The sequence below is a fragment of the Leptonychotes weddellii genome, chromosome 2 (genome assembly GCF_054177405.1).
Source record: "Leptonychotes weddellii isolate Sample4059 chromosome 2, ASM5417740v2, whole genome shotgun sequence".
NCBI lineage: Eukaryota > Metazoa > Chordata > Mammalia > Carnivora > Phocidae > Leptonychotes > Leptonychotes weddellii.
The window spans coordinates 88,753,603-88,767,658 of record NC_138370.1 but is presented as its reverse complement, the minus strand read 5'-3'; the positions used below and the strand labels follow the sequence as shown (position 1 = coordinate 88,767,658).

The 14,056-nt window shown below is 37.8% G+C and overlaps 1 protein-coding gene and 1 long non-coding RNA gene across 5 annotated transcripts in view; both read right to left on the bottom strand.

Annotated features, from left to right (window-relative positions):
- LOC145720273 (uncharacterized) overlaps nt 1–14,056 on the bottom strand; it is a 332,443-nt gene that overhangs the window by 120,462 nt on the left and 197,925 nt on the right. The window lies entirely within an intron of this gene.
- Nucleotides 1–14,056, bottom strand: part of PDE5A (phosphodiesterase 5A) — a 145,363-nt gene that overhangs the window by 57,161 nt on the left and 74,146 nt on the right. For all 4 annotated transcript variants that reach the window (XR_014143157.1, XR_014143156.1, XM_006740607.3 and 1 more), the window contains exons 10-11: nt 4,321–4,496; nt 552–611 (exon numbers count right to left, since the gene is read on the bottom strand). Coding sequence is in view for 2 of the 4 variants with exons in the window: in XM_006740607.3 (XP_006740670.1) it covers nt 552–611; nt 4,321–4,496 (236 nt within the window). In the remaining 2 variants the exon portion in view is untranslated. The remainder of the gene's footprint in view (nt 1–551; nt 612–4,320; nt 4,497–14,056) is intronic.

Here is a 14,056-nt window from a genome sequence, read left to right as displayed (position 1 = left end):
TACTTACATATCAGTATGTTTTTTTCTCATAACATACTAAATAAAAAATGTAATGAGAATTCAGGAACTGACCTTATTTGAACCCAGTTTCAAATAACATTCCATAAGCCACATGGTCAGACATTAAAATCACTCTCAATTCCCGATAGGGCAGAGCAGGTTATCGGCAACAAACTACAAAATCTTTGTTGTCATTACCCTTACCAAGCCTCCACCTCATGGTCACCTGTTCACATTTCCCCAGGAACTGAAAGGTAAGTTTAGTTTTGGCCTAAAAAAGATGTAACATTACTGGGGAAAAAAAAAATCAGAATCATATAATGTATTATAAAGTCAGTAAGTTATCTTTTGCTTTGTTATCATCAGTGACTTTGTGGCCCTACAAGAAAGTAGAATTGATTAAATATTTTTATGAATGTCCATCTAAATATTTACCACATTTAATTCAATGGGACCATTGTTATTAGAAGAAGTTATCCTAAGAGAACCATGTTTATGTACTAATTAGATGTCGGCACTTAGTCACTTTTACAAAGAAAGGGGAGCATTACCGCTAAGGATTGGAGCTCTCTTGTTTCTTCTTCTGCTGCTGAAGCGTGATATGACAGAACCTACAGGGTAAGAAACAAAGGAAAACAGGTTATCCAAGAGAGGACTACCGAATGTAGACTTTGACAGTGTCAAGCTTGAGATTCTGCTAAAACTTCCTGGAGACAGAACTAGACGCCCCAGAATGTCAAGTCTGTTTCCTGCTTTCTTGAACAGAGAGAAAAAATCCCAGATTTCCATTCAATTGCGTGTTTCGGAAGACAAAAAGTTATACTCCCTATGTTCAGAGAAAGTCTTGTCACTTTTATTCTGACACCATTGATACAGAGAGCACATTATTTATCAGCCATGCTACTGGCTCAACCTTGGCAGAAAGCTTATTTTGTACTGCTTTTTCTTCTTTTTGTACTGCTTTTTAAAAAATAATAGTGACTTCAGTTATTTTTAACCTGTGTATAGAATTAAGAAAAAAACTCTTTGCATACACTGACATTTTAACATTGATATTTGGAAAGAAAGTAGTCTACAAGTGGTCCTCAGTTGAGGCCCATAACCAGTGTAGAATTTCATAAAGAAAAATTGCATGGCTAGAATGTAATGTCATACAGATTCAGGGATTCCTTCCCACTCCTAGGATTCAAGAGCTGAGAAGTGTAGCGCTGGCCTATAAATCCCTCTGTTAACATCTGAGCACACCGAGGCACAGGTGTTCTCATGACTTGGCAGCAAGCTCACACTTAGTGAGGGGACAGGGAGGCCTGGGACCCTGCTTTCAATTCCTAATCTAGTACGCTTTCTGTTACCTGAGTAGAGTTAAAAAGACAGGCTTACTATTTTCTTATACCTTAACGTAAGAATCCTTAATTCCCAATTTCGGAAGTAATAACTTCAAAGTAATGGGATAATATTTCAGGCATTCTTTTGAGCCGAGGTAGTGGTCATACTTAAAATGTCTTCCATATTTAAAAAAATTTTTTTTTGAAAGTTCATTTTTGACAGACACACATAAATTTACTAAAACCCCCAAATATTTTAGCAGGACTGATAAGGAGGTGAGGCATTTTCAGATTTTAAATGGGGACTCGAGTAATTGAGCAGCCTGGACTAGTTTTCCTTGATCCAGTCTTTAAAATTTTAATCAATTCAAAATCTAAAATGGTATATATGTCTATCTTGTGATTCAGTGCTACATGGGATTTGTCTTCGTATTTGAACCATTAAGCACTAGGAAACCCCAGGAAACGTGGAGCTACTGTCTTCTGTTTACATGAAATCGATGGGTCACGGTGGCTAATTCATTGCTGCTGGGACCACAGAGCTAGTTTGTTGAGGAAAGCGAAGACTGTGGCCATGCATTAGTCTAATACAAATAAATGCAATACAACACAGATGAATGGACATGGGAATAACATGCCATTCTAAATTTAAAAAAAAATAGATGTTGTCTCACTGAAGGTAAAAATAGCACTTTACTCAGGGTCGTAAGGAATAATTTTGCTAATACGGGCACACCTCAGAGATATTGCAAATTTGTTTCCAGACCACTGCAATAAAGCCATTATCATAACAGAGTGAGTCAAATGAATTTTTTGGTTTCCCAGTGCACGTAAAAGTTATGTTGACACTATACTGTAGTATACTAAGTGTGCAATAGCATTATGTCTAAAAAAGCAATGTAATACCTTATTTAAAAAATACTTCATTGCTTAAAAAAAAATGGAACCCATCACCTGAGCTTTCAACAGGTCCTAATCACTATCACACAACACCCCAACAAATATAATAATAATGAAAAAGCCTGAAATATTGTGAGAATTATCAAAAGGCAACACAGAGACATGAAGTGAGCAAATGCTGTTGGCAAAATGACGCTGACAGACTTGCTCAACATAGGGTCGCCACAGACCGCCAGTGTGTGAAAAATGAAGTATCCGTGATGGGCGATAAAGCAAAGCACCACAAAATAAGGTATGTCTGTACCTGTGAGCATTACAACACAGAGTAAGCACATTTGATAAAGGTTAGCTATTATTATTGTTGTTGTTTTATTGTCATTATAATGATCATGGCTTCCAGGTCAAAATAATTCACCGTCCTAAGAAAACCTGAGGAGTTTGTGTCCCTGGCTTTTATCCAGTGCCTCATAAGGACAGGAAAATCTTTTTCAAGGTTAAACTTGTAAGCATAGATAGGACTTCTCATAGTGAATTGAAATAATTGCTTATACTAAGTAAAAGCCTAATTACTCCCATATTTAACTAAAGTAAAACTACAGTGGAAAAATAAATCTCAATCAGGAAAATATTCGAAGATTTTGAACTAAATTACATAATATCTGGAATTTGCTTGAAAAATATCAATGGATTAAAGCGGAAGAAGAGTGCAGAGAAGTGAGCAAGTGTATGAAGGAATGAGATCAGCCATGGGTCAATAATTATTAAAGACGGCTAATGAGTACATGGGCGCTCACTAAGCTAGTCTCTCTACTTCTGTATATGCTTGCAATTTTCCATAGTAAAAAGTTTTACAAAAGATAATTTCTAATTGATAACTGGTTTAGATTCACTTCAGTACAAAACCATGGAAACTATAAAAAATTTGATTAAAAATTATATACATATACACACATGAACACACATGTGTATACATGTATATACATGCATGAAACTACATGTGCATATGTATTGTATAAATGTAACTTGAGGTATACGTGTGCATACATACACACAATCGTATATTTGTGTGTATATATGTACACGTACATGTATTTGAAAAAGATTTCCACTGGCTTATAATCCACGATCTCTTATATGTTACTATGGCAAAACTATTAGTGTTATATATTCATTTTAGAAAATAAAGTATACCATCTTGGTTACTGGTAAATTTTTACTTATAATGCATATCTTTTGAGCTACTTAGGTAAGGTATTATTTAGAGGATTGGAGGAAAAGTTACCATATTCCAAACACTGATACCCAGTGATCTCAATCAACTAAATAAGAGTAGGCATACACTCAAATATACTTCACACCAGTGTGTGAGTAAGTAGAGACATTTGCCCTTCTGAAGTCTATTTCCCTGAACTGGTCTCTGATGCAAGAAATTTCTGTGTTATACAAAGTGAACATTTTCAGGCAGTTCGTGGAAATCATCTGGAAAGGGCTGGCCCCGCTCAGGTAGGGTGGTCCTGGGAGGGAGCTTGCCTGAGGTCAGTGCCCCAACCAGTGGCTCACTGGCTGCCTGCACATTCAGAATCACTTGGGGGAGCTCTGGAATAATGCAGATTCCCAGCCTCTACCCAAGACTTAGGAATCAGGATTTTCAGAAGTGGGATCTGCAAATCTGTCATCTGAAAGGGTTTCCTATGCCTCACTTCTGATTCTCTGAGTGCTTAGGGTTTCTGTTTTTGTCTTTTAAGATGTGTGACTACAACTGTGCACAAGGAGATGGGGAGGCTCAGGCAATGGGAAAGGGACAGGCTGCAGTGACAGCAGACGTCTGTGTGACTGGATTCTTAAGGTCGAAGGAGTGAAGGTTAAGGTCGAAGGAGTGAGGGACAACCAGTCCGAGGTCTGGTTTGGTCATACGACCTTTGATAAGTTTCTACAATATTCTGGGTCCCAGTTTCCTTAGCTGTTTAAATGAGGAACTAAGGATTCAGTCTGATTCTCTGAGGAGACAGTGACCGCACGAGTCGTTCTGGGGGAAAGGGCAGAAGCTGAGTGTGTGGCCACAGAGACGGACAGGGTCCCGCACGCGCCAGCCCACCTCCAGTGTGACCATTTGCTTGGCCATGGCTCTCTCCACCGCTTCATACATCTGTGTGTTCTGGATCCCCAAGCCACAAAAGATGACAAAAGCCTCCAGAAACTGTTCATCATTTCGGTTGAAAGGCTTAACCTTGCCAGTATTCTCCTCCATCTTATTAACAAGTTGGCAAACCCCTATAACAATCCAAGAAATTTGAGTAAATATTATTATTAATTATTATAGTTTTTACTGCCTTTAACTCACATCCCGCCCCCAACCCCTGCCAAAGATTGTCTTACACTTTCCTCTTAGGAATGCTTGGAATCTTCAAAGAAGCAAACAGATCCTCACAAATATAAACTAGAAAAGTAAACTGAATTAATTTACATGAGAACTTGTTTCACACAGTCCTAAATGTATGTTGTCTGTGTTCAAAAAAATCCTAGAGTACTATTTTCTTCCAGACTCCGTCACAAATTTTAGATCAGTTGAGTCCCCAAAGACAATTTGTCCTTTGGAGACTAACTGGATTTTTGTACACTTGCCAAGAGAACAATTTTGATGCACATCAGAATTTTGGGTCACACAGACTGCCTTTCTTGACTGAGAAACTAAAAGTTAAAAAACACAATTACATATAAAATAGAATGCAGAAAACAGGCAATTCACATAAACAGTCTCAAATTTCAAATAAGCACCTCTGCATCCAGAGATGCAGAGAATCCTATTTGCAGACAACTTTGGATACTACAAATAAATGCAAATAAAAATGACTATTTGTTTAGAAATAAAAGCAGGACTAATCTTTGAAGAAAGTCATAACCTCCTAAATCCTGACTTCTCTTAGAAGGTCAAAGATATAGTCAATATAAATGGAAAATCACATCAACATTATGGTAAATCTTTACAACTAGTTCTATGGGATTCAGACCCTAGTAGGCTGCTCTTTGAAGGGTTTGGGCACCTCCTAGCTCTGGGTTTAACAAGTGTTGTTAAATCCTTATTTCTTCTGTCTCTAAATATATAATCACAGAGTTCCACTGTGTGCCCACTGTGGGGCGGGTATTGCGCTAAAACCTTCAGGACACAACGTGATCGGTAGGCCTTACGATCTACGCCGTGAGGCAGGTGTGACCATCCCCATTTTACAGATGAAAAAACTGAGTCTTAGAAAGGTTAAGTCATTTGCTCAAGGCCACCTAGCTGGTATGCTTAGATCTAAAATTCAAACCCCAGGGGCGCCTGGGTGGCTCAATCAGTTAACGTCTGCCTTCGGCTCAGGTCATGATCCCGGGGTCCTGGGATCAAGCCCCGCATCGGGCTCCCTGTTCCGCAGGAAGCCTGCTTCTCCCTCTCCCACTCCCCCTGCTTGTGTTCCCACTCTCGCTGTCTCTCTCTCTCTGTCAAATAAATAAATAAAATCTTCAAAAAAATTAAAAATAAATAAAATACAATTCAAACCCCAGCTCGGGCCAGTCCCCAAGGCCACTGTTTCCCACACACTGCTGCTCTGTGCCCTTGTACCTCCTTCCGGTCATTGCGGGCAGTCCCCTGACTGCATCTCGCTTGCTCACACCTTGGCCCGTGCTTTTCCACCGGCCTCCACTGCTCCCTACATGCTCTTTGCTGTGATTCAGTGGACGCCTCAATCTCCTTCACCATAGCTCCTGGAGGCGGCCCAGTTCCCAGGTGAGGCAGGCACTTCTCTTTCCTTTGCCCTTAAGATGATCACTCGGTATGTGTCTTTCTCCCACCAGCTCATTGCACTAAATTCAACTCCTGAAACCAGTGTTAACACTATATATGAACTAACTAGAATTTACATAAAAATTTGGAGAGAGAAAAAAAAAATGACCACTCGGTATATCATGGAGGATTTTATTCCTGGCTCTCTTTCTAGGCTGTACGTATCTTGGGCCTAGAGATTTTATTTTTTCAGTCCCACTTCCTCAGCTAGCAAAATGCCTGACCTATAGCAGGAACTCGAAAAATGTTTACTGAGTTAATGAAAGAATGCAGGACTGCGGCTCTGACCCAAACTACTTTCCCATGAAGACTATAGTCTGTTATCTCTTATTTTTCCCAGAGCACAAAAGGATTTCGTAGTCCACAGTGATACATGCTTGCATTTTAAGTCCCTTCATCACCATTGATGTGCAATTCATTTTTAACCCTACAAATTAACTGCACTCTCATTTTTGCTCTTTCTTGTTTGTTTGTGGGAGTTTTTCTACGATAGACAGGAAAGACATCCTTATCTATCTGTATTACTACCGTAGGGATTACTTCTCTGACACTTATTCCATTATCAAGAAATACTTTAAATGAAACATAATGAATTTGGACACTGCAAGAAAAACCGTAACTCAACCAGCAATCGGCATGATCTTAAAAGTACATGTCCCATGTATATGGTACAGCACGAGGGTTCTGTCCTCCAACCTTTGTGAATCCCCAAATTATACATGGGGAACTGTTTATCTAGGATCTGGCTATCTCCCAAATCACATTTTCTTGAGAGTCACGTGTTTCATGCCTTATCCTCACATCACAACGTTAATTGCCTTTCAATTCTGACTAAAGTTGTCTCCTACTGGATGGCCCCTTTTCATAAACAAGATTTTTTTTTTTTAACACTTCATAAGAATTATTGTATGTCTGTAAAGGAAAAGACAACAGGAAGGGGTTGAGCCGTGGCTGTCAGCAGGCTCCTGGATTTCTGACCTAGCTAAGTAACTCTACTGCACGTCACTGAATGTGCATTAACAAGTATTAGTAAATACCTCTGGAATTCAAAGGTATTGAAATGAATGTTAAATGTACCAATATCAGGAGTTGGCTGTCACAATCACACCTCAGAGCAGAACAGCTAAAGTGTGTTTGCATTACAATCCACCAATCTAGATACAGATGTGTAGACAGAGCTAAGCTCAGCGCAAGAAAAGGGGTGAAGACAAATTATCGATTTAGGCGTATCATTTAATTCTCCTTTCAAAGCAGAATGGACAGTTATATTTGAATAGCATTCATGATCATCCTGCTGATTTCTTTATACCCTTCAGAAAATTTAATTCTATCAAACAAAAATACCCAAGTTAAAAAAAAAAAGCTATGAAGAAGAAGGTTTATAACAAACAAACAGGGTCCCTTTATGGGAGAAAATATAAAGCCCGGACACATTTACAGATAGGGTTTTCAGAACTTCATTAATGACTGGAAGAGTGGCTAAAGAGTACAATAATGAAATTTAAAACTTGTCACTTGAGATGCCACATCTACCAGCCATCCATATAAAATCAGAATCACTGCTCTATAAAAACCAAGTACTTAATGCAGAACCCAAAATAAAACGAAACCACTCAGCAAAAATCAATTAATATACACAATCATGAAAGAAAATACTCAAAAACATTAGGCGAAAACCAAGAGCTAGCACAGTTAGTAAAATCTCAGTGTCACTTCGTATTATTAGAGCACATGAAGTACTTGTACTGATGTTGCTTCATGTGGTCATCATGGCAGCTCTGAGAGCTAAGCCGGCACCAAAGACATCTCCAGCAATTACGGGGAAGGGACTAATGGTTTCTAAAATCACACAATTATGTTTCCTTTTCTGTAATTCCACAGATCAGATGTTGTTACCAACCACAGTTTTTGTCCTGGCTTTTTGGCAGAGCAGGGGGTCAGCTCTTAGATCCTGCTTGTGGTCTCATGTACTCTCTACCATACAGGGTGGACTCCAAAACCAGCATCCTGTCTTGCTAAGATGTAAGACCTGTCCTTATCACCAATCTTGTGAATATTTTTTTTTGCACTTGTCATTTGTCAATTATCTTCATCTGAGGTTTTCTGCTGTATAGTGTCTTGTTTTTAAGAGAAGCTTCCCCATTTTTTTTGAAGCTTCCCCACTTTAAGATGATATATGAATCTCTATTTTCCCCTGGTACTTTTATAGATTCATTGTATCACATTTAACTTTTTAATTCAACTTAGTTTTTTTCCCCAAATTGCTACTAGATTCTTAAAATACTTGAATAGTTATCCCTTCTCCAATGATTTGAATTGCCACCTTAAATACTAAAGTCATACTTTTTTCAACTACTAGGTACTTTTCTCACATTTTATTATTTTTGAAATCAGTGTGCATCCTAATCAACTGCTTGACATAGTTTAATTGAAATAATTTTTTTTCTTTCTTGGAAGTACAGAAAATGAAGTCTTTCAATCATGGCACCTTAGAAACAATAAGCTATTATATATCTATGTACCAGACTTGGGTCTGCATTTAGACTTTCTATTGTATTCCATCAATCTTTCCATCTTTTCTGGCACACATATGATCTTTTTTATTTAAAGATTTTATTTATTTGACAGAGAGAGAGAGCGCACAAGCAGGGGGAGCAGCAGGAGAGGGAGAAGCAGGCTCCCCAGTGAGCAGGGAGCCCGATGTGGGGCTCGATCCCAGGACCCCGAGATCATGACCTGAGCTGAAGGCAGACACTCAACCAACTGAGTCACTCAGGTGCCTCCATATATGATACTTTTCATTATGATACTTTTCCAGCATTATTTTAATTTCTGACAGGCAAATCTCTATCCATCAACTCTGATTCTTTTCATATGTTATTCTTCCAGATGAGTTTTATTAATGTTGGTCAGGAACTCCCCCTTCCCTCTGAAAAAAAACTCTTGTGAGGATATGTATTAAAATTGATATAAATCTAATCTGGGGAAAGTTGACCTCTTACAGAATAGGTTCTTATCATCGGGAAATGTTATGTCCCTTCACTTTTAAGTTACTCAGTAGAATATTATCGTTTTCCTCATAAAGATGCTACCTATTTCTGGTTACATTTATTCTTTGCTATTATAAATGGGGTTTTTTTCTATTACTATTTTCAAACAAATTTGTCTTGGCATAAATTAAAGCTATTTCTCTTTAATAATTTGGTAACAGGAACTTTTACAACTCTCTGTAGAGGGGGCACCTGGGTGTCTCAGTTGTTAAGCATCTGCCTTCGGCTCAGGTCATGATCCCAGGGTCCTGGGATCGAGCCCTGCATCGAGCTCTCTGCTCGGTGGGAAGCCTGCTTTTCCTTCTCCCACTCCCCCTGCTTGTGTTCCCTCTCTCAGTCTCTCTGTCAAATAAATAAATAAAATCTTAAAAAAAAAAAGAACTCCCTATAGAGAAGTATTTTCAGCTGATTCCACTGGGCTTTCCACCTCACCATCTTATCATCTGGAAGTTTTTTAATTTTGCCTTTTCTTCTTCTGTATCTCACATTGTTTCATCTCCTCCGCTCTGGTTGCTTTGGTTAGAATTTCCTTTGGGCAGTTTTTTTTTTTTTTTTTTTTGCTTTTTTTTTGAATGACTTTAAAAATAACTTTCTCAATTACTTCTATGAAATATTTATTTATTTATTTTATTTCTATGGAATATTTAAAACTTGAGTTAGTATTGGTTATTACCAATTTTTATGGAATTTCTCCATTTCATCAAAATGTATTACCTTTTTGGTATACTGTATTACCTAACATCTTTTAAAATTTCTTCTGTCTCTATAATTACATTTCCTTTCTCATTCCCACTTGTGTATTTCTCTTATTATCCTCATTTTCTGTGTTGCCGGTTTATTATTATCGTATTCCCTCATTATCTTTTTTTCTTTTTTTTTTTTTAAAGATTTTATTTATTTATTTGAGAGAGAGAATGAGAGACAGAGAGCATGAGAGGGAGGAGGGTCAGAGGGAGAAGCAGACTCCCTGCTGAGCAGGGAGCCCGATGCGGGATTCGATCCCGGGACTCCAGGATCATGACCTGAGCCGAAGGCAGTCGCTTAACCAACTGAGCCACCCAGGCGCCCCTCTCTTTTTTTCCCCACTTCATAAATTTATCATCTCAATTGCTTTTCTCTGCTTTCGATTTATTCATTTATTGGGGGGGGATAGCATAGAAAGTGAGAAAGAGAGGTGCTGTTTTTCTAATTTCTTCAGTTGAGTGGTTAATTAAAATAATTTTATTATTTCTTAATTCAGAAATGACTAGTTTGTGTTGCGTGTGTATATCATCAATACTTGTAAGTTTCTGATGGATATCTGACAGGAGTTTGTATTTGTAAATTATGAAATATAAACATAAATCTATAGTTGCTAATTAAATCCACTTCATTTTTTATATTAATTGATTCTTATGTTTCCTTATTTTATCCTATACTTTAACCCTCTATGAGATGTGTACCAAAGGCTCCCACTATGACTGCCAGTTTGTCCATTTCTCCCTGTATTTTAATAGCTTTGGCTTTTATATATCAATGATGTTAGTTTATTAGAAGCATTTACGACAATTATACTCTCTAGGTGGATTTTAACTTTAATCAATGCAAAGCGTCCCTTTACATTATGTTTTTACCTTAAATTCGACTTTCTCTGATATTAATATTGTCACTGCTATTCAAATTTTGCCCATTTTATGTAAAATGTGTTCTTACGAATGGCATATACTTCATATCTTCCAGAAATTCCCTTATTGTTTCTAGTCTAGTAAAAGTAAGTTTCTGTTTTCCAACACTACTGTGAAGTTTTCCTTACTACTTTTTCAATCAAGTCTTTTTTTTTTTAATTTTTTAAAATTTAAACTCAATTAATTAACATATAGTGTATTATTGGTTTCAGAGGTAGAGGTCAGTGATTCATCAGTCTTATATAATACACAGTGCTCATTACATCACGTGCCCTCCTTAATGTCCATCACCCAGTTACTTCAACCCCCCCACAGCAACCCTCAGTTTGCTTCCTAGAGTTAAGAGTCTCTTATGGTTTATATTTATTTTAATTTTATATATTTTCACTTTTATAATTTTAATCTTACTTCCTTAGTTTTGTTATTTTTTTCTCATGTTCTTCCAGTTATTATTCCCCTACGGTCTTATTGCCTGGAGCTTATTATAACTAAGCATAATTTACAATTCTCTGGGGAAAAAAACCGGATGCTTTAAGTATTATAAGCAATGTGTTTCATGGATGACACAGTTTAATTATACTTGCATCAGGAACATCCTAGCAAATATTTTTATAAACAAATGAGCAGTTAGTGATATTGCCAAATGGCAATATTTAATATGAAAAATAGAGTGAAGTAGCGTCAAATTTAAAAATATAATTTTAGAATATTTATCTATGCCTTAGAATCAAATTGCAACACATAGATGAGCAAAGAATTAGGATAGTAATCAGTTTAGAACATACATTCTGAGAAATACAGTTGAGCCGTGAACAACATGGATTAGAACTGCGAAGGTTCACTTGTTTGTGGATTTTTTTTAAATAAATATAGTACAGTACTGTAAATGTGGATTTTTTGGATAAATACAGTACTGTAAATCTATTTTCTTCTTATGATTTTCTTAGTAACATTTTCTTTTTTCTAGCTTACTTGTTGTAAGAAAACAATATAAAATATATATAACATTTTTAGAAAATATGTGTCAATCAATTGTTTCTGTTACTGGGAAGATTTCTAGTCAACAGTAGGCTACTAGTAGTTAGGTCTTGGGGGATTTAAAAATCATAAATGGATTTTAGACTGCATGGGGGGGTGTCAGTGCTCCTAGCCTCCACGTTGTTCAAGAGTCCACTGTACATATTTCTCATACTTCACTGTCAAGCGATGTGTGATATAACACTATAATTTTTGTTATACTTTTTTGTTAACAAAGAGATGAAAATGTAAGTTATTTGAAGTGGAGATGTTCTCAACATTTTTTTTTTGGATGGGAATGAGACTAATTTCTTCAAAATCTGTCCTGAAATTGGCATGGAAAATTGGAATAAGAATTTCTGGTAAATATGATTTGGGAAAAAGGCATATTTAGCCTAATAAATAGGGGAAGTAATTGCTTAAAACAAATGAATGTTGAATGAGAAAAATATTTCCTTAATAGCACTGGAAGCAAAACTCTGGAAACACTCTGTATTAGCCAGAGCACTAAGAAAACATTTGATATGAAACAATACCTCGGGGAATACAACAGGCCCCATACTGGTCTAATGTCTATAATTTCATCTAAATGTCAGTAATGGAAAAATAGGAGGGGGAAGGAAGATTACAAAAAAACACATGGGCCTGTCTGCCTTTCTGCATGTAACTCTATGGGGATTCTCTATTAGAATTACATAATAGAGGAATCTGGCCTGTGCTATGTAAGGAAAATTATCTACAGCCATGACATTTTCCATGCTGCATCTGTGGGCACAAAACACAGGCGAGAACTCAAATTTTCTGTTTTGTCACACTTTTAAAGAGCAGGGAGCACTGGAGATGTTTCTTCTTGTACTGGGAATCAACTTGAACCCCCACTGAAATGCCCATTTTTTCCTTTCTTTCTATTAATAGGGCATTTTTCCTCTCTGAAAATAACATTTGCTTACTTTTGGCTCTGTTATCAAGTAGGTTGACACGAAAGGCAGGCCAAGTCTGGTGACTTCAACAGGTATTTTTTTATTTTTTTGCTCACTTGAAGGAAACATGACAGGATCATAGCATATGAATTTTGAGCAGATCTGAAAGGTTATTTAGTTCAACTCCGCAGAGGTGAGTCATGTGCTCATAATGTTTTTAATGGTTAAAGGCAGAGGGGAACCAAATGGACACCCTGAGTCCGCTTCCCACCTGGGGCTGTTTGCACTTCACTGAACCAGCTTGCATTTGTGTCAAGTGATGACAAAGCCTGATATATAACTTCCTCCAGCGACTCCCCATGCCCCATTATTATTCCAAAGAGATGCTGCTGAGGAAAAGCAAAGATGTGACCTGATGTGGCAAGGGGCCCCTCAGTCCTCCTTATGAAAACCTATGAGGGAATAATGCATCCCTTCTGGAATTTCATTTCACATTTTCAAAGGTCAGAGGCAGCTTTGTAGTAAGTCTTCATGCTTATATCAAAAAGCATTAAAAATATATATTTCTAATGCATATATTTTTTGAAAGATTTTACTTATTTACTTGACACACAGAGAGAGACAGCTAGAAAGGGAACACAAGCAAGGGGAGCGGGTGAGGGAGAAGCAGGCTCCCGGCCCAGCAGGAAGCCCGACGCAGGGCTCGATCCCAGCACTCTGGGATCATGACCTGAGCTGAAGGCAGACGCTTAACGACTGAGCCACCGAGGCGCCCCTAATGCACATTTCTAGTGTAGTTTTCACCTTGCAGTCCCTAGGAAATAAAATTTTAGAATATAACGTTTCCTTGGGATCATATGGTAAGGCACCCTTGTCAGTTTCCTTATTGCTTATGTTAGCAAACTGAGGGGTGATAATCTTGAAAAGAAAACCCCACACTGTGTATTCATCTTTTCTTTTGGAGAGCTGTGAAGAGTGCAGGGGACCAAACAGCCCAGCCGGGAGTCGCCGGGCTGGTGTCCCAGAGACTTTACAAGGCAATTCACCAGGTCAGGATCTGACTCCTCGCCCTGTAGGCTTAGAAACTAGAAGACCATGGCTGACAGAGCCATCTCTCTTGGGGTAGAGTCACAGTCACTAAGTTCACGAGACTGCTAACACCAGAATATTCACGGACAGCACGAAACAGATCTGTCCCGGGGAACAGGAGCACATGCACCAACTCCAGCCCACTGCCTCAAGCCCAGCTCACAGATTTCTAAGACACAACTGTCAAAGCAATCAATGTATTTTTGAGTATACGAATAATACAGTCTCCTATGAGTTCAGCTACCTTGAGAAAAAATAATCAGAACAA